The following is a 26,357-nucleotide window of genomic DNA, read 5'->3' as shown; positions in this document are numbered from 1 at the left end:
CACACAGGGCCAGGGAGCTGTCTCTTTTTTGAGGGTGGCATTTGGTGAAAAGATGTCCTAGAACACACGCAGGAGCTAGCCAAAGGAATAGGCCTAGGATGTGGGTACTAAGATGGGACGGCAGAGATGTAAGAGAGTCTTGGCTCTGCTCTGGAGGTTTGTGAGAGTGGGCTGGGGCTTCCCGTGGGAGGGACTATGTCTAGAGCCCTCTGGTCATGTTGCTAGACTCCAGCACTTTCCAAACCCTCTCCATCTTTATTTTCTGGAAAGCTGTGTCTATCTTTTTCAGATCTTAATTCAACTGGGATGGTACCAAAATATATCTAGTTTTTTTTTTTCCTTTTTGCCTTAAGTGTTTCCAAACTTACCACTCACATGAAATACAAGCAAAAAGACAACGTGTTTCTCTTCTCTAACATCAACCCAGTACTTCACCCTAGACACCGGATGTACAGGGATTTTTCCCATACATTCTTCAGCAGACATTGAGTATGAGTCCTACAATGTAGCTCAGTCTTGATAGGGTCTACCTAAGTTAGAGTCAGATATCACAGGTTAAGGTCATATACAGATGGCTCCACTTTGGATGCCAGGCCCAAATCTCAGATTGTTTTACCTGTGTTCTGGCCAGCCAGAAGTCTTGTGCCATCTCCCTGGTTTGGTTTCTTAAGCAGCTCGCAGAACACTCCCTCTCTCTTCTCTCTCTCTCTCTCTCTCTCTCTCTCTCTCTCTGTCTCTGTCTCTCTCTGTCTATCAATCTATCATACTGATTCTGGAGCTTTAACCCAGGGCCTGGGTGCTGTTCTTAGCTTTTTTGCTTAAGGCTGGTGCACTACCACTTCAGCCACAGCTCTATTTCTGTTTGCTTTTGTTTTTGTTTTGGCCATTCCTGGGGTTTGAACTCAGGGCCTGAGCACCATCCCTGAGCTTCTTTTTTGCTCAAGGCTAGCACTCTACCACTTGAACCACAGTGCCACTTCCAGCTGTTTCTATTTATGTGGTGCTGAGGGATCAAACCCAGGGCTTCATGCATGCTAGGCAAGCACTCTACCACTAAGCCACATCCCCAGCCCCTATTTCTGGCTATTTGGAGGTTAATTAGAGATAAGAGTCTCACAGACTTTCTTGCCCTTGCTAACTTTGAACCTTGATCCCCAGATCTCAGCCTTCTGAGTAGCTGAGATTACAGATGTGAATCATTGGTGCCACAAAGGAGATTTTAAAGAATACAGACAGACATAAGAGTTAAGTTCCTAAAAAGTTTCAGACTCTGAGGAGCATCTGTCTTCCTGATCTTGTCCCACCTCCTCCCAGCCTGCAGATGTGCTCTTGAGCATTCATAAGTGCTTCTGGCTGGGCACTGGTGGCTCACATGTGTAATCCTAGCTACTCAGGAGGCTGAGACTTGAGAATGGCTGTTCAAAACCTGTGTAGGCAGAAAAGTCCATGAAAATTTTTTTGTCAGTCATGGGGCTTGAACTCTGGGTCTAGGCACTTGAGCTCTTCAGCTCAAGGCTAGCACTCTACCACTTGAGCCACAGCACCACTCCTGGTTTTCTGGTGATTAATTGGAGAAAAGAGTCTCCTGGACTTTCCTGCCTGGGCTGACTTTGAACCACAATCCTCAGATCTCAGCCTCCTGAGTAGCTAGAATTACAGGCATGAGCCACTGGTGCCTGGCTTACAACTTTTTGTTGTTGTTGTTGCCAGTCCTGGGGCTTGAACTCAGTATCTGGGCACTGTCCCTGAGCTTCTTTTGCTCAAGGCTAGCACTCTACCACCTGAGCCCCAGCACCACTTCTGGCTTTTTCTGTTTATGTGGTACTGAGGCTTCATGCATGCTAGGCAAGCATTCTACCACCAAGCCATATTCCTGGCCCCAGTCTATGAAACTTTTATCTCCAATTAACCAGCAAAAAGCCAGAAGTGGAGGTATGACTCAAGTAGGAGAGCTCCAGGCATATGTGAAAACACTGAGGGAGAACACCCAGGCTCTGAGTTCAAGTCCTAGTACCAACACACACATGCACACACACATACACACACACACACACTACCACCACCACCACCACCACCACCAACAACAACAACAACAACAAACTGAGAGCCCTAGAAAAATCTAGGCTGGAGGAAGGTGACATCCTGTTTCAGTGAGTTCTCGTTTTCTGGGTCACTGCACCCCACCTACCTGCCACACAGGCGAGCTGGGGAAGGGTCTGAGGCAGTGGCATGAGAGAAGCAGTATTTAACAAGCAGATTTTAACATTCGTGTGTAGCCTGAATCAAAGGGACAAAGAGACCAGTTGGGGAGCTGTTGGCAATAATCCAGGCAGAAAATGATTTAAAAACCTGACCAGGGCTGGGAGAAGGGGGTGGAAGGGAAGGTATGTGTGCACGTATGCGCATGTGCACACGTGTATGCTCATACAGGAGGGATAGCAACAGAACTGGAGACAGGGACAGTGACAGATGGAGAAGGCAGAGCAAGTAGGACACCCACTTCGTGGGACTCCCCCGCCCGTCATTCCTTTCTCCCACTCTCTCCCCCAGGCTGCTAGCAGAAAAACGGCAGGAGCTGCTGGACCAAGCCAATAAGCTGCGGACGGGGTTGTTTAAGATTGATGAGACCAGGGAGAAAGTGGAAGTGATGTCACTGGAGCTGGAGGAGGCCAAGAAGAAGGTGGCTGAGTTCCAGAAGCAGTGCGAGGAGTACCTGGTCATCATAGTTCAGCAGAAGCGGGAAGCAGATGAGCAGCAGAAGGTCACCTGGCCCATCCCTTCCACCCTACCTCTTGCGTCTCCCAGGGACAGGGGGCCTCCCAGGCCTCCTCAGTGACTGCTTTAGGGATGATGGCTCCACTCCTCAAATTTTCCTTAGCTTTCTCTTTCATCCTTCCACTAACTTGCCCAAGGCAAAGACAAAAAACTTTGCTCTCTTTATCCTTAGGCAGTAACAGCTCACAGTGAAAAGATTGCCATTGAGGAAGTCAAGTGTCAACAATTGGCAGACAATGCCCAGAAGGATCTAGAAGAAGCCTTGCCTGCCCTGGAAGAGGCCATGCGGGTATCAGGGACACTGGGTATCAGGAATAGGAAGAAGGGTGGCTTCCTTGGTCCCCAAAGTCTCTGGGAGGGTGTGAAGGAAAGATGATTCCCCATCTAGAGCCCATCTGATCACCTGAGTTGGCCCTGGTCTAGCCCCGCAGAGGTAATTTCCTTTCGCAGGCCTTGGAGTCTCTGAACAAGAAAGATATAGGTGAGATCAAGTCCTATGGTCGGCCCCCAGCTCAAGTGGAGATAGTGATGCAAGCAGTCATGATTCTTCGGGGCAATGAACCCACATGGGCAGAGGCCAAGCGACAGCTAGGTAAGCTGAGAACCATGAGGTGTACAAGTACCACTCAGCCGGTGTTTATTGATGACCATAGTGAATCAGACAGGATGAATGAGGCACTACATTGACCCTTGACCTCACAGAGCCTAGGAGGGAAGAGGAGATGTAAATATCAGGATTCTTTGGTTGTAAATAATAGAAAAGGTTTGGTGTTTTTTTTTTTCTTTTTCTTTTCAGTGCTGGTACTGGAGCTTGAAGGCAGGGCCTGGATGCTGTCCCTTAGATTTTTTGCTCAAGGCTAGTGCTCAACCGCTTGAGTCACAGTTCCACTTCTGGATTTTTGCTGGTTAATTAGAGTCTTACAGACTTTCTTGCAAGGACTGGCTTTGAGTCAGGATCCTCAGATCTCAGCCTCTTGAGTAGCTAGGACTATAGGTGTAAACTACTAGCACCCAGCTTGCTTTCTCTCTCTTTTTCTCTTTCTCTTTCTCTCTTTCTTTGCTTCCTTCACTCCTTCCTTCCTTTCTTTCTTTCTTCCTTTCTTTTTTCTTTCTTTTCTTCCTGTCTTTCCTTCCTTCTTTTCTTCCTTCCATTCCTTTCTTTCATCTTTCTCGAGACAATCTTACTATGTAGCCCAAGCTGACCTCAAACTAACAATCCTCTTGCTTTGACCTTGTGAGTGCTGGGATTGAAGGCATACATACCATACCTGGTTGCTCATCCTTTTTTTTTTTTTTTTTTTGCCAGTCTTGAGGCTAGCATCAAAGTCCGGGTATTGTCCCTGAGCCTCTTTGTGTTCAAGGCTAGCACTCTAACATTTGAGCCAGAGCACCACGTCTGGCTTTTCTGAGTGTTTTTTTTTTTTTTCTGCCAGTTGTGGGGCTTGAACACTGGGCCTGGGCGCTGTCCCTCAGCTCTTCAGCTCAAGACGAGCACTCTACCACTTGAGCCATAGTGCCACTTCCAGTTTTCGGAGTGATTTATTGGAAGAGTCTCACAGACTTTCCTGTCCAGGTTGGCTTTGAACTGCAATCCTCAGATCTCAGCCTCCTGAGTAGCTAGAATTACAGACATGAGCCACTGACACCTGGTTTTGTTCATCTTATGATAAGCAAAAAAATGAAAATTGCCATAAAAATGTAGGAATATTGTAGGACCCAATGACAAGAATGTCTTCAGCTCTCCCCCACCCCCCCCCACCCCAATCAGAAAACAAGATTCTTTTCATTCTGTGGTTTTTCTCTGCTTTGGATTCCCATGGTAGAATATAGCCTGCCAGCTGCAGTTTGGTGGCTTCTGTCCTAGAAGAGTGAAGGGCCCATGGAAAGGATGGTGTGGGGCTGGGAATGTGGTTTAGTGGTAGAGTGCTTGCCTAGCATGCATGAAGCCCTGGGTTCCATTCCTCGGTCAACAGAAAAAGCCAGAAGTGGCGCTGTAGCTCAAGTGGTAGAATGCTAGCCTTGAGCAAAAGACGCTCAGGGACAGTGCCCAGGCCCTGAGTTCAAGCCCCAGGACTGGCTAAAAAAAAAAAAAAATCATATATAGGGTAGTTTGGCTGAGTGTGTAAGGGTAAATCATGGGAGTTGAGACTAGGGAAACTGTAGAGATCTCAGGGACTGAGAAGATTCTAGAGATGGGAGCAAGGTCGGGGGTGGGGGGTACTACGTCTGAGGGCAGATGGCTTGGCTATGGAAACTGAACCAAGGAAAGTCCATGATTTTAAGCACTAGCAGGGAAGCCTAGATGAAGAGGCGAAGGACTTAGTCCTCTAGCTGCGGCTCCCAAATGTCATCCCACAGGGGAACAGAATTTCATCAAGTCTCTGATCTACTTTGATAAAGACAACATCTCAGATAAGGTCCTGAAGAAGATCGGAGCCTACTGTGCCCAGCCTGACTTCCAGCCTGACATCATTGGCCGAGTCTCCCTGGCTGCCAAGTCCCTGTGCATGTGGGTGCGGGCCATGGAGGTAGGTGCTGGCAGACGTCGACGGGGTAAATGAAGGCAGGCCTGGAAATGACTGCAATGGGAAGGTGGGCTCCTGGGGTGGGTAAGTTGGTGGGTTAGTAAGCAGCCCCATGGCCTATCTTGTGTTCCTTCAGCTGTATGGACGGCTGTACAGGGTTGTGGAGCCCAAAAGGATCCGAATGAATGTTGCCCTGGCCCAGCTTCAGGAGAAGCAAGCGGCCCTTGCCGAGGCCCAGGAGAAGCTGCGGGAGGTGAGCTGACTCCCATCTCTTCTGTAGAGCTCCCTCTCTCTCTGGTTTAGAGGGACACTTCATCACTACCTAATTTATGTCATCAAATTCCAGTCACCTCTCTCTGGCCCTTCATTCTTCCAGCCCCATCTCCCTGCTACTCTGTGACCTGTTTAGATCAAGCTGCCTCTGGCCCAGAAAGCTTAGGTAATGGTGGAAGGTTGGAAAGGCTCAGAAGACACTCGTACCCAGGAGCCCTAGACTCCCTGACTGAGAGTTAGACAGCTCTGTACCTGTCTTTGGAGATGGGCTTTTGGATGTTAATTGCTGAAATCTGTGTGTCAAATAGGTCTTTGCCAAGATGGTAAGGATGCTGTGGGCTGGATGGAACTTAAAGGGGCGGGGGGGGGGGCTGTCCTAGTAGCCAGAAGGGCTGACCCCTCACAGCCAAGACAGAACTGAGTTAAGACACATCCTTCCTTCCTTCCTTCCTTCTTTCCTTCCTTCCTTATTTCCTTCCTTCCTTCCTTCCTTCCTTATTTCCTTCCTTCCTTCCTTCCTTGTCCTAGAGCTTGAACTCAGGGGCCTGGACACTGTACGTGAGTTTGGGGGGTTTTCTCCCTCAAGGCTCTACTACTTGAGGCACATCTCCACTTCCAGCTTTTTAGTGGTTAATTGGAGATAAGAGTCTCAGGAACTTTCTTGCTTGGGCTGGCTTAGAATCCCAATCCTTAGATCTCAGCTTCCTGAGTAGATAGGATTATAGGTATGGGTCACTGGTGGCCAGCTGGATATACTTCTTATTTCCAGTCAGTTGAACTGTCTTGTCCTCTAATTTTGTTGATGCTGTCTTTATATGGACATTTAAAATAACTGTTGTTATTATTATTACTATTATTGGAAGTACTAGAGATTGGATTTAGGGCTTAAACTTACTAGGCAGGTACTTTGACTCAAGTCATACTACTGGACCTTTTTTTTTTTGGGGTCCGGTCGTGGGGCCTGAACTCTGGGCCTGGGCGCTGTCCCTCAGCTCTTTAGCTCAAGGCTAGCGCTCTACCACTTGAGCCACAACACCACTTCCGGCTTTTTTTTTTCTTATGTGGTGCTGAGGATTCAAACCCAGGGCCTTGAGCATGCAAGGCAAGCGCTCTACCACTGAGCCACCTTCCCAGCCCCTACTGGACCTTTTTTGTTTTAGTTGTTTTTCAGGCAGGATCTCACATTCCCCCACCCTCCAGGACTGGTCTCAAATCATGACCCTTCTACTAGCTAGGAGCACAGTCATACACACCACTCCTGGATTATCCATTGAGATGGGGCTTGTTAACTTTTTGGCTTTTTGCTCATTCTGGTCTCTAACCAGTCCTCCTGGTCTCCACTTCCCAAGTAGCTGGGATTACAGGCATTAGCCACCATGCCCAGCTAAAATTATTGTAGCATTGAAGTTGGCTATACAATTTTGAAATGTTTTCTTTGACACCAACAATGGAAACCACGCAGGTCCAAGTTAAATTGGAGCCTGTGACTGGGTGAGATTGAGTGAAAGCAAAGGTCACTGGCTAGTTGCTAACAGAGTTGCTGACTCTAGGCCACATTGGCCACGGTCCACTCCTGTCTTTTTCCACTGTAGCCACTTTTGCTGCCACTTATTTTTATTTGTTTTGTTCTTTGGTCTGGTCGTGGATCCTGAACTCTGGGCTTGGGCGCTGTCCCTCAGCTCTTCAGCTCAAGGCTAGCGCTCTACCACTTGAGCCACCTTCCCAGCCCTTGCTGCCACTTTTGATGCCTCTTCGGGACCTGCCTTTGCAGAAATGCAAACCTGGGAGCTGGCTTCTGTCCGCACACGCTTCTTGCATCGTTCTGCCAATCTCACTGTTGGTGCCACCTCCCAGCCAACCATGAAACCTTCACTTTAAAAAAAATGATGGGATAGGGGCTTGAACTCACACTCTTGCCTTGCTTTATTTGCTCAAGGCTGGTGATCTAACCAGCTTTTTGCTGGTTCATTGGAGACAGAGTCTCAAGAATTTGTCTTCCCTGGCTGGCTTTGAACCGCCCGTCTTCAGACCTTAGCTTCCCAGGTAGCTAGGATTACAGATGTGAGCCACCACAGCTGGCAAAATCTTTGCTTTTTTACTCACTTTTCAAAGAGGGAGTAGTCACCAGTGAAGCAATCATTTGGAACAGTTTCTCATGCCAATGAATCATATCCTGTGGCAGGAATTAAGAACTGATTCCTTTATATGTGAAAAATTAGGCTGTGGGAGTTCACTGCCATGATTCATTCTTTGAGTGAACACTTACAGAGCAAGCATTCTTAGGTTTTCTTGGTGGAATGCCCATTGAATTTGAGACCCCTTAACTGATAAAACTGATTAAGAGTAAGCTAGTAAGAGCTGAGAGTAAGTAAGAGTAATCCTAGCTACTCAGGAGACTGAGAACTGGGGATTGCAGTTTGAAGCCAGCCCATGCAGGAAAGTCCATGATATTCTTGTCTCTAATTAACTAGCAAAAAGCCAGAAGTGGAGCTGTATGTGGCTCAAGTGGTAGAGTACTAGCCTTGAGCAAAAAGTTCAGGGACAGTGCCTAGGACTGGCATTAAAAAAAAAAGAAGTAAGCAGATGGGAGAGCCAAATGTTAAGGCTTAAACCTATAGTTATAGCTACTTGGGATATTGAGGCAGAGGATCATATGATCCCAAAGGTTAAATGCCAGCTTGGACAACAGGGAGACCTTATCTCAAAGACAAAACAAGAAGATTAATCATCCAGGGAACCAGCATCTCCCCCTTGTTACTGATAAAGGCCAACTGCATTTTTTTCTTATTTGGTGTTGGTCATGGAGCTTGAACTCAGGGCTCAAGGTTAGCATTCTACAACTTGAGCCACAGCTCCACTTCCAGCTTTTTTGGTGGTTAACTGAAGATAAAAGTCGTATGGGTCTGGGAATGTGGCTTAGTGGTAGAGTGCTTGCCTTGCATGCATGAAGCCCTGGGTTCCATTCCTCAATACCACATAAACAGGAAAAGCCAGAAGTGGCGCTGTGGCTAGCTTCAAACTGGGATCCTTAGATCTAAGCCTCCTGAGTAGCTAGGATTACAGGCATGAGCCATCAGCACCAGGCTCCAAATGCATCTTGTAACAAAACCTCAGAACTGTACTAGAACTGTATTAATGCTAGTGACATCATTACAGGCCATGATGTCAGAATCCCTGGAAAAATCTGAGAATCAGCATTTAAAGAACTGCCCTGCTGGGAAGGTGGCTAAGTGGTAGAGTGCTCGCCTTGCATGCATGAGGCCCTGGGTTTGATTCCTCAGCACCACATAAGCAGAAAAGGCTGGACGTGGCACTGTTGCTCAAGTGGTAGAGCACTCGCCTTGAGCTGAAGAGCTGAGGGACAGCGCCCAGGCCCAGAGTTCAGGCCCCACAACAGACAAAAACAAAAACAAAAATCTGCCCTGGTAGAGCCAACTAGGAGAAGGAAAGCAAGTCAGAACCCAGAGCCCAGTTGTATTTCCAGCTCAGGCAGAAAAATCTATGAGACTGTTATCTCCATTTAACCACCAACAAGCCAGAAGTGGAGCTGTGGCTCAAGTGATAGAGTACAGCCTTGAGCAAATAAGCTTAGAGCACTCCTAGGCCCTGACTTCAAACCCTAAGACCAGGAAAAAAAAAACAATAACAACATTAACTAGTTCAGCCTGTAGGTAGCCTATTGGAATGAGCTTGAGTCAGAAGAATCTGGGTCAGGCTCCTTGGTGTTAAACATCTATACATCTTCTTCAGGCATGATATTATCAACACTGCTTGTGAAATTTGACCTTTATAGCCAGCCTCAAGACAAAGCCTCTAGGCCTAATTGTGGCTTCTGCTTGTAAAGGTTATCAGCTTTCTTGACAAGGGGAAACTGAAAGTGTAGTTGAAAAGGTTGTGTGGTGGGTGGAGGACTTGTGAGGAAAGACAGGGGTAATTTTTTTTTCATGTGGTACTGGGAACTGAACTCAGGGTCTTAGACTCGCTGAGGAAGGGCTTTACGACTTGTCATGCCCCAGTCTGTGGCATGTTTGTTTTTCAGATAGGGTCTTGCACTTTTGCAGGGTTTGGCCTTAGACCATGAATCCTTCTACCTCCACCTCCTGAGTAGCTGGGATTACAGATACATGTCACTATTCCCTGGAAACTAAGGTTTTTGTTTTAGGTGTTTTATTTTTAGTTTTTTACTTTTGTGTGGTACTGGGGATTGAACTCAGGACTTCACGCATGCTTTATTTCTCTCTCTTTCTTTCTTCCTTCCATCCTTCCTCTCTTTCTTTCCTTCTTTCTTTCTTTCTTTCTTCCTTCTTCCTTCCTTCCTTCCTTCCTCCTTTCTTTTCTTTTTTTTTCAGTTGTAGGGCTTGTCCCTGAGTGTTTTCACTCAAGGCTAGCACTCTACCACTTTGAGCCACAGCTCTATTTCCCTTCCCTTCCCCTTTCCTTCCCTTTTTTTCATTGTTCTTCATGGGGCTTGAACTCAGGGGCCTGGTCACTGTCTCTGAGCTCTTTTGCTCAAGGCTAGTACTTTGAGCCACTTCTGGTTTCTGCCCCACCTGGCTTCAATCCGAGATGGTCAGAATTTAGCCTCCTGTGTGGCTAGGATTATAGGTGTGAGTTGGCACTGGCTTGTTTTCTTTCTTTCTTTCTGTCTTTCTTTTTGTCTTTCTTTCTCTCTTTCTGTCTTTTATTTTGGGGGGGAGCCAGTCATGGGGCCTAAACTCTGGGCCTGGGCGCTGTCCCTCAGCAATTCAGCTCAAGGATAGGGCTCTACCACTTGAGCCACAGCGCCACTTCCGGAGTTTTTTTTTTCTGCTTATGTGGTGCTGAGGAATTGAACCCAGGGCCTCATGCATGCAAGGCAAGAGCTCTACCACTGAGCCACCTTCTCAGCCCTCTTTCTTTCTTTCTTTCTCTTTCTTCCTTTCTTCCTTCCTTTCTTTCTCTTTCTTTCTTTCTTCCTTTTCTTTCTTTCTTGTTTGTGAGACAGGGATTTGACTACTTTGCCCAGGCTAGCCTTGAACTATTGATCTTCCTTTAGCTCCTAGGTAAACCTAAGGTTTTAATATAGTGATAAAGCAACCAGAAGAAATATTAATAGAAGAGGTTGTGGTGTGAAAGTATAAGGGAGTTAAAATCCTCATATGGTATAGCACAAAGTCAATAAAAATAATCTAAGGCCAGGTGCCTGTGGCTCACGCCTGTAATCCTAGCTACTCAGGAGGCTGAGATCTGAAGATCACGGTTCAAAGGCAGTCTGAGCAGGAAAGCCCATGAGACTGTTATCTCCAATAAACCAGTAGAAAACCTGAAGTGGTGCTGTGGCTCAAATGGTAGAGTGCTCACCTTGAGCTGAAGAGCACAGGAACAACGCCCAAGCCCAGAGTTCAAGCCCCACGACCGAAAAAAAAAATATCTAAACTGGGTGCTGGTGGCTAACCCTTGTAATCCTAGCTACTCAAGAGACTGAGATCTGAGGATCGCAATTAAAAACCAGCCCAGGCAGGAAAGTCCAAGAGACTCTTATCTCCAATTAACCATCAGAAAACTGGAAATGGCACTGTGGCTCAAGTGGGGGAGTATGCTCCTTGAGCTGAAGCGCTGAGGGACAGTGTGCCCAAGCCCAGAGTTCAAGCACCCCCCACTCCTAACTGACAAAAAAAAAATCTAAAATCATCACACAAGCTCCTCAGTGGTAGAATGATTGCCTACCATGCATGAAGCCCTGGGTTCTATTCCTCAGTACCATATACAAAGAAAAAGCTGGAAGTGGCACTGTGGCTCAAGTGGTAGAGTGAAAAAAAGAAGCTCAGGGACAGTGCCCAGGCCCTGAGTTCAAGCCCCAGAACTGGCAAAAGAAAAACAACAGTATCCAGGAGCTGGTAGCTCATGCCTATAATCTTAGCTACTTAGGATTCTGAGATGTGAAGATCAAGCCAACCCGGGCAGATGAAAGTGTGAGGCATTTATCTTCAATTAACCATCGAAAAGCTGGAAGTGGAAGTGTGGCTCAATTGGTAAAACACCAGCCTTGAGCAAAATAGCCAAGCATGAGTGCAAGTTCAATTCTCAGTACCAGCCCTCACACACACACACACACACACACACACACACACCTCGAAAGCAAATAATAGAATATACTTGGATATGAACAGAATACTTCTAGAAAATTGAAGCAAGAACTCAAGAAACAGTTACGTGCCTCTAGAGAAGGGAATTAGGCAAGTAGAAGTTGGAACAGAGTTAAAAGGAAAGACTTTCCATGAGTTATGCCCTTGTGCTTTTTAAATTTTAAAATTCCTATTCAGAAAGTAAACAAAATTGAAAGAAAAGAGGCATAGCAATGTGAAGATGTTTCTTATGTCCGTGGATCTTCATTATAGCATGATGAATAATAAAGTTGAAAAACACAATGTCTATGCATAGGAGATTTGTTGTATAAACTAAGGTTCACAGGTAATTAGAAGGGATGGGTGGGGCTGGGAGAGATGGCAGAGAGCATTGGGAGGGATTGACATTGACCAAGATGCGCTCTATTTTGTATACTGATATGTTAAATTGAAACTTTTTTTTTTTGTATAATTAGTTAAAGATAATGAAGCTGGGTGCTGGTGGCTCACACCTGTAATCCTAGCTACTCTGGAGGCTGAGCTCTGAGGATCGCAGTTTAAAGACTGCGGGGGGCAGGAAAGTTCGTGAGACTCTTATCTCTAGTTAAGCACCAGAAAACCAGAAGTGGCGCTGTGGCTCAAGTGGTAGAGCACTCACCTTGAGCTCAAGAGCTTAGGGACAGCACCCAGGCCCAGAGTTCAAGCCCCATGACCAACACAAACAAAAAAAGAAAGAACAAAAGAAAAAGGAAAAAAAGTATACTATGGTTCAATCACACACAAGATTATTTTGCAGCAGATAAAAAGGATGAAGCAAGCCAGACACCCACAGCTTATACCTAGAGCTACTCAGGAGGCTGAGATCTGACAATCCTGGTTCCAAGCCAGCCTGGGAAGGAAAGTCTATGGGATTCTTATGTCCAGTTAACAAGCAAAAATCAGAAAGAAGCCGGGCGCTGGTGGCTCACGCCTGTAATCCTAGCTACTCTGGAGGCTGAGCTCTGAGGATCGCAGTTTAAAGACTGCGGGGGCAGGAAAGTTCCTGAGACTCTTATCTCTAGTTAAGCACCAGAAAACCAGAAGTGGTGCTGTAGCTCAAGTGGTAGAGCGCTCGCCTTGAGCTGAAGAGCTGAGGGACAGCACCCAGGCCCAGAGTTCAAGCCCCACGACCGACCAAAAAAACAAAAACAAAAACAAAAACAAAAAATAATCAGAAAGAGGAGTTGTGGCTCAAATGATAGAGCGCTATCCTTATGCAAAACAGCTCAGGGACAGCAACCCAGGCCCTAAATTCAAGCGACACACACACACACACACACACACACACACACACACACACACACACACACACACACACACACACACACACACACACGCCAGGCACCAGTGCCTCACACCTGTAATCCTAGCTACTCAAGAAGCTGAGATCTGAGAATCGAGGTTCTAAGCCAACCAGAGCAGAAAAGGCCCTGTAAGACTCTTATCTCCAATTAGCCACTCAAAAACCCAGAAATGGAGCTGTGGTAGAGCACTACCTTGAGCAAGAAAGAACTCAGGGACAGTGCTCAGGCCCCAAATTCAGCCTCATGACTGGCCAAAACAAAACAACAACAACAACAAAGACAGAAACATTATACACAAAATAAGTAACAAAATATCAAACTATCAGGTGGGCCAAATGGCCTGCCCAAAACAAGAGCACTCCTGTTCTAGGGCTTCAATTCACCCTGACCTCTGAAGTTTCCAGCTGACCTTGTCCCTTCTCAGTGACACTTTCTTTCTTGAGATGCTAGTGGCTTCTTTGTTTTGTTTTGTTTTGTTTTTTTCCATTCTGGGTTTGAACTCAGCCTCACACTTGCTAGGCCAGAGTGCTACTACTGGAGCTCTACTCTAGAAAATGTAAATGTCTTCTACATTGTCACCAAGTCATCCTGACTTTGGAAGGTGACATTTGGAATTGCTACTTTGTCGTAGAGAATATCTTCTGCTTATTTCCTGCTGGGCATTGTGCGACAACACATTCATCCTCACATGCAGCCCTAGGCAAAACTATGGAAAAGTTAAGACTTAGCCAGGATCACTTATAAGGCAGAGCTATTTCCCTTTAGAGTAGTGGAGCTATTTCCAGGACTGCAGTTGGCCTCCTCCTATGTGTGTACGGTATGTGTGCACGGGGTGGGGGGAGGGGTGGGGTGGTAACAAGGAAGGGAATTAATGCTTATAATGTGCATGCTGGTTTAGCCCAGCCCCCTGATGATGAGTGCACAGTCTACCCGGGCCCAGTGAGTGTTGGTCAATTAGGCATACACGCAGGGTTTTGGACAAGGCTGGATCAATCTTCTGTCTGCCCTTAGGGCAGTGATGAGTTGAAACCAACTAATTTAGCATGCACATCACTTCCCAGGTATCCATTTCTGGTTTGAGACCTGGGACTTGGCCCTTTTCCTTTTTTTCTTTTCCTCTCTCCTCTCCTTTTCCCCTTCTTCCCTCTCTCTCTCCCTCCTCTTTCTTCTCCTTTCTCTCCTCTTCATTCTCATCTCTCTCGTACTCTTTTCCTCTCTCCCTCCCCCATCTCTCCAGTGCCTCCTTACATGAACCAAGCTAGCCTCAAGTTCATGGTCCTCCTACTGAGATTACAGGTGTGTGCTACTATGCCCAGCTAAATTCTCTTCCTTGAATAGATTACCTCTTTCTCAGTCTTGTAACTGGAGCTCATTTCTAGGTTTTTCTTCCCCTCTTTCAGGTTCTGCCTTGGTATGATCCCTGGCATAGGATAGCAGTTGTTTGTGTATTGAATGAGACTCTCCTGCCAACATCCATTATGCAATTTTTTTGTTTTTGTTTTTTCAGTGCTGGGGATAAAACCAGAGCCTCGTACATCCTAGGCAATCTCTACCATTGAACCGCATCCCATACCATTGAACTATATACCAAACATGTAATGTGTTCTGGGGTTTTTTGTGTGTGTGCCAATCCTAGAGCTTGACAAACTCAGTGCCTGAGTGTTATCCTCGAGGTCTTTTTGCTCAAGGCTAGCACTCTACCACTTGAGCCACAGCTCCACTTGTAGCATTTTTGCTGGGTAATTGGAGATGACATTCTCGTGGACTTTTCTGCCTTGGCTGGCTTTGAACTGCAATCCTCAGATGTCAGCCTCCTGAGTAGCTAAGGTTATAGGCATGAGCAACCAACCCATGCCTGGCTTTTTTTTTTTTTTTTTCTTCAAGATTTCTCTGTTTTCTATCTGGCCTTGATTTCATAGCCAAGTAGTTTGTGGGCTCTGGGAGAGGGCAGTGGAAAGAAGTGGAAGGAAATGTATTTCACATATTTTATCTCATTTATTCCTTATGACAATACTATAAGGTAGGTAGGTGTTATTCTTATTTTGCACGTGAGGTCAACTGAGGCTCAAAGAAATTAATATACTATAGGTCAAGCAGTTACAAAATAGCAATATGGTGATTTGTACCAGAACAAGTCTACCTTCAATTTTCCATGCTCCATGCTCTGATCTCTCCCAGGTAGCAGAAAAACTGGAAATGCTAAAGAAACAGTACGATGAGAAGCTGGCCCAGAAAGAGGAGCTTCGTAAGAAGTCTGAAGAGATGGAGCTGAAACTGGAGCGAGCTGGTATGCTGGTGTCGGGGCTGGCTGGTGAGAAGGCCCGATGGGAGGAGACCGTGCAGGTGAGCTGGGTTTGGAGTTGGGGCTTCTCTTTTGTTTAGCACACCTGGTCCAAGATGTCCATCCTCTTTCCATTGAGAAGTGATTAGGGAAAACAGGGACACCTTGCTATAGGAAATCCAAGATGGCAGATGGATGTCCTTCCCTCCTTCTCCTCACATTGGGTGAGAATAAGGAAGGAAAGACATTTTGTCCATTGAAAGGTGGGAGAATTGGCTCCAGGCAGGGAGGGGGGAAGAGGGGGAGGGGCAGGGAATCTGGAAAGTATGCCAGGACTCTTGATACCGCCTATCTGCCTGATAGATGACAGACACACACCATTTGTCTCAATCTTACTGAGTTCCACGATAGAGCAAAGCCTTATCATCACGGTGTAAACATTGCTGTCAGAGATGGAAAACACTAACATAATTACAACCAGGTTGAAATGCTCAGAGCACAAGGGTCTACGAGAAAGAATCTCTTTGATTTAGACCAGTATCCAGAGGAGAGTATCTTCAAAAGTATTCCAAATGCTCCCCAAAGGGTGAGAGCCCTGGCAGTTTATCTCCTTTCTGTCGGCAGGGCCTGGAAGAGGATCTGGGCTACCTGGTAGGTGACTGTCTCCTGGCAGCAGCCTTCCTGTCCTACATGGGACCCTTCCTTACCAACTACCGGGATGAGATTGTCAACCAAATCTGGATCAGAAAGGTGAGTGGGAGCCTTCCTCTAGTAAGTGGGCTCCAGGGGCAGAACTTTAGGGAGCATTAAACGATACTGGACAAGGGCTGGGAAGGTGGTTTATGGTAGACTGCTTGCCTAGCATGCATGAAGCCCTGGGTTCAATTCCCCAGTACTACATAAACAAAAAGCCGGAAGTGGCACTGTGGTTCAGTGGTAGAGTGCTAGTCTTGAGCAAAAGAAGCTCAGGGACAATGCCCAGGTGCTGAGTTCAAGCCCCAGGATTGGCTGGGGCGGGGGGGGGGGGGGGGGGGGGGGCGGGGGAGAGAAGAAGATACTGGAGGAGGCTGAGATATAAAGAGACTGAATATTAAAAGATACTCAGGAGGCTGAGATCTGAGGATCATACTCTGAAGACAGCCAGAGCAAAAAAAAGTCTCTGTGAGACTCTTTATCTCCAATTAACCGCTCAAAAGCCAGAAATAGAGCTGTGGCTCAAAGTGGTAGAGGGCTAGCCATGAGCAAAAAAGCTCAAGGGCAATGCCCAAGTCCTGAGTTCAATCCCCATGACTGACAAAAAAAAAAAAAGATACTGGGAAACCAAGTGCCAGTGGCTCATGCTTATAATTTTAACAACCCAGGAGGCTGAGATCTGAGAATCATGGTTCAAAGCTAGCCGGGGTAGACAAATCCACAAGATTCTTATCTTCAAATTACTATCAAAAAGCCAGAGCACTAGCCTTGAGCAAAAAAAAAAAAAAGTGAGTACTCAAGGACCTGAGATCAAACTCCAGTACACACACACACACACACACACACACGCACACACACACACACACACACACACACACACACACACACACACAGAGTTACTGTTACTGGGAAGGGGGTAGGGGCTGCTAGACTCCTCACACTAATATCTGGGTTTTTTCCTTAGATCTGGGAGCTTCAAGTTCCTTGCTCACCCCGCTTTGCTATTGAAACCTTTCTGACCAATCCTACCAAAGTTCGAGACTGGAACATCCAGGGCTTGCCCTCAGATGCTTTCTCCACTGAAAATGGCGTCATTGTGACCCGGGGCAACAGGTGAGGAGGCTGCAGGTAGTGAGAAGCAGAGGGAGAAGTGGAATGAATCTCCTCTGACTGACGCCTTCTCCTCCAGGTGGGCTCTCATGATTGATCCTCAGGCCCAGGCCCTAAAATGGATTAAGAACATGGAAGGAGGCCAGGTAGAGGCTGGCCAACTGGTGGGGTTACCCCCAATAGAATCTCCTATGAAGTTAATCTCTTCCGGAGAAGAAACAATACCCTTGATCATGGCAGCCCTGGGGTGTTTGTCAGGATTTCTCCCATTTTTCCCCTTGCTGTCTAGGGCCTGCTGATCATTGACTTGCAGATGATAGATTACCTTCGAGTCCTAGAAAAGGCCATCCAGTTCGGGTATCCAGTGCTTCTCCAGAATGTGCAAGAATATCTGGACCCCACACTAAACCCCGTGCTCAACAAATCTGTGTCTCGAATAGGTCAGGGCCTGGGCTTATTGTGGAGCTGGATTGTGGGACAAATCCTATGAGACCAGCTGGAGTGGGACAGGGGTGGAGAGGGTGGCTCTTTGGCGGTGTCCTGTCCCTGCCTGTCCCTTCATGCAGTTAAGCCTTGGCTAGGCCTTTAAGGGAGGCTGGACGGATACCCCAAAGCCCCTGGGAAATGGGTCATAAGGAACCCGTTGGGGCCATAATTGCATTTAATTAAGTTTTGTGGATGCAGGTGGTCGGCTGCTCATGCGCATTGGGGACAAGGAAGTGGAATACAACACCAATTTCCGTTTCTATATCACCACCAAGCTCTCCAATCCACACTACAGCCCAGAGACCTCAGCCAAGACCACCATTGTCAACTTTGCTGTTAAAGAGCAGGTGGATAAAGGGTTGATGCCCTGAGCTAAGGTGAAGCAGGAAGGGCTAGAATTGCAGGGGGCGGGGGGGGGGGGGCGGGGGAGAGCCTTAGGGGAAAAAAAAAAGCCTATGCTTAAGTCAGTGACCAGTGGCTCATGTGTATAATCCCAGCTGCTCAGGAGACTGAGATCTGAGGATCAGGGTTCAAAGCCCACCTAGGCAGGTATAGATTGTCATCTCCAATTAACCAGCAAAAAAGCGGAAGTGGAGCTGTGACTCAAGTGGTAGAGTGCTAGTCTTGAGCAAAAAAAGCTCAGAGACAGCACCCAGGGACCAGCACCAAAAAAAAAAAAAAAAGACTAAGCTTGAGTTATGGCAACTGTGTCAGGATGTCTAGAGAGTTGGCCGGGTTGGTAGTTGCAGGAATGAGAATCTCACCCTGAATCTTGATACAGGGCCTAGAGGCCCAACTGCTGGGCATTGTGGTTCGAAAGGAAAGACCTGAGCTGGAGGAGCAGAAAGACTCACTGGTCATCAATATTGCTGCTGGAAAAAGGAAGCTCAAGGAACTGGAGGATGAGATTCTCCGGTGAGCTTGGGAGACCTCCACTCATCTTCTATTGCTCTTCTCCCACGTAGCACCCAGCACCCTGCAAGTACAGCTTTGAGTCCTCTACTCCAAGCCCTCCCCCCTCTTTTTTTTTTTTTTTTGGTTAGTTGCAGGGCTTGAACTCAGGGCCTGGGTGCTATCCTTGAGCCTCTTTGTGCTCAAGGCTCTACCACTTAAGCCACAACACCACTTCCAGTTTTCTGGTGGTTTATTGGAGATAAAGAGTCTCATGGGAACTTTTCTGCCAAGGCTGGCTTCAAACCATGATCCTTAGATCTCAGCCTCCTGAGTAGCTAGGATTACAGGCGTGAGCCATCGCCACCTGGCTACAACCAGCCCATTAATCCATGCGCCCCTTGGCTCCCCCCCTAGCTTGCTAAATGAGGCCACAGGCTCTCTCCTAGACGATGTGCAGCTGGTGAACACGCTGCAGACATCCAAGATCACTGCCAGTGAGGTGACGGAGCAACTGGAGACCAGCGAGACCACGGAGATCAACATTGACATGGCCCGAGAGGTGAGCCGCACCCTCCAGCCCTGCCCCTGGCTGGCCTCAAGAAGCAACTCTTGAGTGTACTGGCTTGGGATCCCCTTCCTGCTCTGGTCCCCTGCTCCTCCGTGGTCCTCACACAGAGCCACACACATGTCCCCACAGGCTTACCGCCCATGCGCCCAGAGGGCCTCAGTACTGTTCTTTGTGCTCAATGACATGGGCCGCATCGACCCCATGTATCAGTTCTCATTGGATGCCTACATCAGCCTCTTCATCCTCAGTATAGACAAGAGCCATCGTAGCACCAAGCTGAAGGACCGCATTGACTATCTGAATGACTACCACACCTATGCAGTATACAGGTCTGATGGTCCATCCCAGGGGCTGCTGGTTCTTATCTCCTAGCTACTTTTGGGCACCACATGCTTGCATCCATCTTCCTGCCCCACTGCCCTCCTCCATTCCTTACACCTACCAGGAAAGCTCACCCACGATTGAACTGTAACCACCACCTGTCAGCGGGAGTATTCTTACTTCCCTGTCTCTAGCTCTGAGTGTTTGCACATTGGACATGCACCTCTGTCTCCATTTCTACTTGTTCTAATGCTAACGCCCACATGAAGTATTGGGATTCTGGTTAAAATATAGCTCAAAAGCCAGATGCTGGTGGCTCATAGCTGTAATCCTGCTACTCAGGAAGCTGAGATCTGAGGATTGCAGTTCAAAGCCACCCTGAGCAGGAAAGTCTATGAGACTCTTATCTCCAGTTAACCACCCCTCCCAAAAAGAGCCAATAAAAGCCCAAAGAAATAAACAACAACAAAAAACCCCACTCCTTCCTTCCCTCCCCTCCTTCCCCAGCCACTGACGATCACATCAGCCCCTAACAGGTCACTATTTGCTCCTCTCCACCTGTCCTCCCACAGCTGCCAATCAACATCAACCTGTCACTCCCACGTTAAACTCTTCAGTGTTGCCCTGTTTCTGATGGCCTCTGAAGCCCGGGCTTTGTGACCTGCCTCCACCCACTCATCCTCCTGCCTCCCCAGCTCCCAGCAGCGGCCTGCACAGCCCGGGCAGCCCCACACCTTCCCATTCCTTGGCTTTTGCTGTGAGCACTCCCTGGCCACACTCACTTCTTTGCCTCTCCCATGCCACTAGATCTGCTATATCTCAGAAACTTCCCCTGAACCCACGAGGCAAGGCTGGGTGCCCTGCCACCCCTGAATAGGACTCACAGCTCATCGTTCTCATTTGTCTCTGGGCCTCTGTCCGGCCTCCTGTTCTCTCATGCCTTCCTCAAAGACAGATACAATTACTCATCTCAGTGTCTTTAGGAACTTGAGTGCTTGGCTGGACCGCGTGCGTGCGTGCGTGCGTGCGTGCGTGCGTGCGTGCGTGCGCGCGCGCGCGCGTGTTGGCACTATGGCTTGAACTCAAAGACTAGCACTCTTGCTTAGCTTTTTCACTCAAGGCTGGTTCTCTACTTCCAGCTTTTCTTAAACAACCATTTGGGATTTATTTGATTATTTTTATTATTATTCTAAAGGTGATGTACAGAGGGGCTACAGTTACATAAGTCAGATGAGTACATTTATTTTAGGACTGTGTCACCCCTTCTCTTGCTCTCTCCCAGTTTTTCCCTCCCATCCCTACCCACAAGTTGTGTAGTTCATTGTCCACAGAGTGTCTAGTATCTGCTGCGTCTGTTCACCTTTTGTCTCTCCATTTCTGTGCCCCCTTACCCTCCCAAAGGCAAATAAATGAACAAGCAAGACAAAAAGAAAACAACAAAGGAAAAGCCTCTTATTTCCATTTCCTGGAGTTCATTTTGATAAATATGTTTTTATATGATCGAATGCACATAGGCATTGCACCTTTGTGTTCCTCCACTAAGAGCATCCTCCTTTGGTCTCACTGTATGTGACTGCCTAGATACTTTCAGCTTTTTTGCTGATTAGTTGGAGATATGAGTATCATGGATTTTCCTGCCTGGGCTGGCTTTGAACTGTGATCCTCACATCTCAGCCTCCTGAGTAGCTAAGATTACAGATGTGAGCCACCAGTGCCCTGCCCATGTTTCGCTTCTTAAGAGAATGGAATGAATGCTAATTAGGAGTGAACCAGGAAACTCACAAGGCCTGGGTCCTTGGCTGTTTTCTGGAGGGTTGGGTTAGGTGCTAAGGTCCTTTGGTGTAAAATTGAGATTGTAGGGTGGTCTGAGCCCTCATGCTGGGCATTCTTCCCCCTCTCCCCCCCACCAGGTACACCTGCCGTACGCTCTTTGAGCGCCACAAGCTGCTATTCAGCTTTCACATGTGTGCCAAAATCCTGGAGACTTCTGGCAAGCTCAACATGGATGAGTACAACTTCTTTCTTCGTGGGGGCGTGGTGAGTTGGACAGAGGAGGCACGGGTGGTGGAGATTGAGGGTGAGGTGAAGTGTGACCAGGACTCCCAGCTCAGAATGTCAAGCTGAGACTTCAGCGAGTGACAAGCCAGGAGCAGGTGTACAGGTTCACTGCGGCTGGGATTGGGGGTGACTTGTCATGCTCCCCACACACTCGTGTGACCCACTGACGGGCAGTGACCTTGCTACTGCTGTGCCTACCTGAATGCTACAGTCACCACCACAGCCCCTCCCCAGCACGCACCTCTATTCTCTCCTCCCTCCCTTGGATTTATTGGGCAAAACCACCACTCCACTGAACCCAGCTTTTCTTCCCTTCTGACCCTGGGTTGCCCATGCAGCTGAACAGGAGTAGAGACAAACACATCCCGGCTGACTAGACTCTCTTTAAATGGAGGGCCTAAGGCTAGGAGCCTCAAGTGGGCTCTTAAAGCTGCTGAACAGCTATGGTACAGTTTCTTTCCTCCTGAGTACTTCCTTTTCTCCCTTCATCATCTATCTAGATTTGTCTATGTGTGTGTGTGTGTGTGTGTACATGTGTATGTGCATGTGTAAGCGCAAGCCTGGGCACTGTCCCTGACTTTTGTTTTAATTTTCCTCCCCAAGCTAGTACTCTACCACTAAGCAACAGCTGTGTGTGTGTGTGTGTGTGTGTGTGTGTGTGTGTGTGTGTGTGTGTGTGTGTGTGTGTGTGTGTGTGTGTGTGTGTGTGTGTGTGTGTGTGTGTGCTTGATTGGAGATAAGAGTCTCATGGTTTTCTGCCCAGGCTGGCTTTCAAACTGCCATCCTCAGATTTCAGCCTTTTGAGTAGCTAGAATTACAGGCATGAGCCACCGGCACCTGGCTTCTCATCTGGATTTTAGCATTCCAGTGCCTCCTCCCTTCCCCCCAGCCCTCAGTCCAGCAACCAGACGGCTTTTTTTTTTTTTTTTTTTTTTAACATGGATGCCATTTAGACAGGATTCTCCATGGCTGATGTCACCTCCACTGCCCAAGCCCTGACTGTATTCCTCAAACGCCCTGGCATATCTTACCAGAGGGCCAGGGCAACCAGATGTGCCCTGTCCAGGAAATGACACACTTAGCCTTCTCTCATTTCCTTCAAACCTCACTTCAACGAGGACTCTTTGATTTTCTTTTTTTTTGGAACAGTCCTGAGGATGAAAGTCAGGCCTTGCCCACATTAGCAAAGTACTCTACTGCCGAGCTAGTCTCCAGCCCTTCATCTTATTTAATATTTCATAATTCCCCCAGAACTTCCAGTCTTCCTCACTTTCCTCAGTTCATTCTATTCTATGGCACTGCCATGTTTAACCTACTGGATAATTTACCTATTTGTTTTGCTTTTAATAGTCTCTAATCTGCCCATGGTTTCAGAATTCCCACATTGGGAAATAAAATTCTCCAGGGTTTGTCCAATTTGTTCAGTGATACATACCCACAAAAGCCAAGAACTGGTGGCTCACACCTGTAATCCCAGCTACTCGGCAGGCTGAAATCTGAGAATCACAATTTGAAGCCAGCCTGGACAGAAAAGTCCATAGGACTTTGATTTCAAATTAACCAGTAAAAATACAGAAGTGGAAGTGTAGCTTAAGTAGTAGAGTGTTAGTCTTCAGCAGGAAAACCAAGCCAGGGAGAAAGGCTCATGAGTTCAAGCCCTAGTATTGGAGCACACACACACACACACACACACACACACACACACACACACACACACACACACACATGTTAAAAAGCCCAGCACGGTACTGACTGTAGTTCATGCTACTTGGGATGCAGAGGCAGAAAAATTAATTGAATCCAGGAGTTTGAGGCCAAGCTGGGTAGTATAACAAAACTCACTCTCTCAAAAAAAAAAAAGACAAATCCTGGGCATCAGTGGCTCCTGCTTGTAATTCTGGCTTCTCAAGAGGTTGAAATCTGAAGATGACTGTTGTAAGTCAGGGCAGGCAGACAAATCTGAGAGACTGTCATCTCAAATTAGCAAAAAGACAGATGTGGAGGTGTGGCTCAAGTGGTAGAGTGTAGCCATGAGTGGAAAAAGCCAAGAAACAGTTTGGGGCCCTGAGTTCAAACCCCCCCAAAACTGGGGAAAAGTTACTTTGAAGAATAAATATGGGGGCTGGGAATGTGGCTTAGTGGTAGAATGCTTGCCTAGGACGCATAAGCCCTGGGTTTAATTTCTCAGTACCACATAAACAAAAAGCCAGAAGCGGCGCTGTGGCTCAAGTGGTAGAGTGCTAGCCTTGAGCACAGAGATGATCAGGGACAGAGCCCAGGCCCTGAGTTCAAGTGTCAGGACTGGTCAAAAAAAATTAAAAAGAATAAATATGAAGCCGGGTGCCAGTGGCTCAAGCCTATGCTGAAATCTGAGGATCACAGTTTGAAGCCCAGCAGGAAAGTTGGTGAGACTCTTATCTCCAATTAACAACAAAAAAGTCCAGGGACAGAGTGAAAAAAAAACAACAAAGAGACAGAGCCCAGATCCTGAGTTCAAGCCACTGTATAAGCCCTGTGTGTGTGTGAGAGAGACACACACATGGACACATGGACACATTGAGCCGCTTATATTCCCTCTAAAGAATGAGACAACCATTTCAAGTCAGTAAGTTTGGAGATATTACTGCCACAAAACCACCAGAGGGAGCCAGTTTCCTAAACTTCAACTGTAATAGCTCAGCAGTGTGCATCCAATTTATGATCCAGTTAAAGGTAGATTTCCATCCATCTTAGATTCCTGTATTCATCTTTTCATTCATTCTATTTCATGCAAAGCCAATGCTGGCTTTCTTACTAGAAATAAAGAGCGAGAGGGAGAGAGATAGGGAAACAGAAACACACCCATGCACACACACACAGAGACAGAACAAGAACACAAAGGAAAGAAGGTTGAGGAAAAAAGGGAAAAATAACTTTAAAAGTACATGTAAGATTTGTAATTAAAAAATAGTATTTGTGAATGAGGTTTGGTGTGATCTTCCAACACACAACATGTACAGTGTATAATGATCAGATGAGGGTAATTAGTATAGCTTTCAACTCAAATATTTGTCATTACATTCAAAATCACTCTTCGTTTGAGGAGTTCCAATCACCCCTTTCTCCTCTCTCCTACATACAAGGTCCTGGATCGGGAGGGCCAAATGGATAACCCATGTACTAGTTGGCTCGCAGATGCCTATTGGGATAATATCACAGAGCTGGACAAACTGACCAACTTCCATGGACTCATGAACTCCTTTGAGCAGTATCCTCGGGACTGGCTCCTGTGGTATACTAACTCTGCCCCTGAGAAAGCTATGCTGCCAGGTATACCCAGGCCAGGGGCTTCTCCCTCCCTCCTTCCCTTCGTTCAGCCTGTGTTTGCCCTTCTCTTTACTCTTCATCTCTCTTTGGACCTCTATGCTGCTGGCTGCCTTCCCTGCGGTGCCTCTTTGTTTAGATTCCCAGTTCTTCCAAGACTCCCTTTGCCTGTCATCATTTCCCTCCTCCCCAGGTGAATGGGAAAATGCCTGCAATGAAATGCAGCGCATGCTGATCGTCCGCTCCCTGCGCCAGGACCGGGTGGCATTCTGTGTCACTTCTTTCATTGTCTCCAACCTTGGCTCCCGCTTCATTGAGCCTCCTGTGTTGAACATGAAATTGGTCAGTGGTTTTGCTCCTTGCCTATCCACCCCTGGTCTCCCGGCCTCCCACACCCTTTGTTCTTCCTCAGTCTCCTTCCCTCCTGCTTAGGCTCTGTGGCTTTCTGAGGCTGAGGCCATCCTTGTACTTGCAGGTGATGGAGGATTCCACCCCACGGTCTCCCCTTGTGTTCATCTTGTCTCCGGGTGTGGACCCCACCAGTGCCCTGCTCCAGCTGGCAGAGAACACAGGCATGGCCCAGCGCTTCCACGCCCTCTCCCTGGGCCAGGGCCAGGCTCCCATTGCTGCTCGGCTTCTCCGAGATGGTGTGCAACATGGTCAGTGTCCATCTGTTCTTACCTTTCCATCCTCAGCCCTGGTCCTCCTGCCCAGAACCTCCAACCTCAATCACACCACTGTGACTGCAGCTCCCAAGAATGGCAGACATGAGTGAGGGACACCATCCAAACAGCCACCAGGTGGACTATGTGGGCAGGGGTGAGGTGTAGTGAGTGATTCTACATGACCACCCCATCTCCTCACAGGACATTGGGTGTTCCTGGCAAACTGCCACCTGTCACTGTCTTGGATGCCTAATCTGGACAAGCTGGTAGAACAGCTGCAAGTAGAGGACCCTCACCCTTCATTCCGTCTCTGGCTCAGCTCTAGCCCCCATCCAGACTTCCCTATCTCCATCTTGCAAGTGAGCATCAAGATGACCACAGAACCACCAAAGGTACAGATGGCTGAGAGATCTGGCATCAATGGGGCCATCTGGTCTACCTTTCCCCTGGCTGGCATCAGAGAGGTCCTAACCTGAACACCACCACTTGGTTCAATTTTGTTGTTCGCTTTAAAAAAAAATTCCACATCCTTCTGATCATATAAAATAATATTTATCAAAGTGAACTCTAGGAAATGGAAACAAGAGTTTTTTCCCTTTGAAAGAAAAATTCCACATCCTTTTTCCTTTGTGTCAGACTCTTAGTTCGTTTTAGTGATTATTAATCTAACATTTCTTTAGTGATTATTATGTGCCAAACACTGTTCTAAGTTCTTTATATTTATTAATTAATTTATATACACACATAAGATAAGAACTTACTCCATTTTTTTTTTCAGTTGTGGGACTTGAACTCTGGGCCTGGGTGCTGTCCCTGAGCTCTTCAGCTCAAAGTGAGCACTCTACCGCTTGAGCTACAACGCCACTTCCAGTTTTCTAGTGGTTAATTGGAGATAAGTGTCTCATGGACTTTCCTGCCTGGGCTGGCTTTGAACTACAATCCTCAGATCTCAGCCTCC

The 26,357-nt window shown here is 47.3% G+C and overlaps 1 protein-coding gene across 1 annotated transcript in view; it reads left to right on the top strand.

Moving 5' to 3' along the window:
• Dnah2 (dynein axonemal heavy chain 2) overlaps nucleotides 1-26,357 on the top strand; it is a 131,521-nt gene that overhangs the window by 95,993 nt on the left and 9,171 nt on the right. Inside the window, exons 59-77 of the mRNA XM_042670874.1 lie at nucleotides 2,551-2,761; nucleotides 2,948-3,064; nucleotides 3,226-3,367; nucleotides 5,134-5,303; nucleotides 5,437-5,553; nucleotides 15,199-15,363; nucleotides 15,926-16,051; nucleotides 16,959-17,107; nucleotides 17,184-17,250; nucleotides 17,394-17,544; nucleotides 17,789-17,937; nucleotides 18,372-18,505; nucleotides 18,899-19,043; nucleotides 19,182-19,381; nucleotides 21,284-21,410; nucleotides 24,554-24,740; nucleotides 24,928-25,076; nucleotides 25,210-25,393; nucleotides 25,601-25,791. Coding sequence (XP_042526808.1) covers nucleotides 2,551-2,761; nucleotides 2,948-3,064; nucleotides 3,226-3,367; nucleotides 5,134-5,303; nucleotides 5,437-5,553; nucleotides 15,199-15,363; nucleotides 15,926-16,051; nucleotides 16,959-17,107; nucleotides 17,184-17,250; nucleotides 17,394-17,544; nucleotides 17,789-17,937; nucleotides 18,372-18,505; nucleotides 18,899-19,043; nucleotides 19,182-19,381; nucleotides 21,284-21,410; nucleotides 24,554-24,740; nucleotides 24,928-25,076; nucleotides 25,210-25,393; nucleotides 25,601-25,791 — 2,881 coding nt within the window. The remainder of the gene's footprint in view (nucleotides 1-2,550; nucleotides 2,762-2,947; nucleotides 3,065-3,225; nucleotides 3,368-5,133; nucleotides 5,304-5,436; nucleotides 5,554-15,198; nucleotides 15,364-15,925; nucleotides 16,052-16,958; nucleotides 17,108-17,183; nucleotides 17,251-17,393; nucleotides 17,545-17,788; nucleotides 17,938-18,371; nucleotides 18,506-18,898; nucleotides 19,044-19,181; nucleotides 19,382-21,283; nucleotides 21,411-24,553; nucleotides 24,741-24,927; nucleotides 25,077-25,209; nucleotides 25,394-25,600; nucleotides 25,792-26,357) is intronic.

The sequence above is a fragment of the Dipodomys spectabilis genome, unplaced genomic scaffold (assembly GCF_019054845.1).
Source record: "Dipodomys spectabilis isolate Male_0828 unplaced genomic scaffold, ASM1905484v1 ptg000576l, whole genome shotgun sequence".
NCBI classification, from domain to species: Eukaryota; Metazoa; Chordata; class Mammalia; order Rodentia; family Heteromyidae; genus Dipodomys; species Dipodomys spectabilis.
This window is presented reverse-complemented; position numbering and strand designations above follow the sequence as displayed.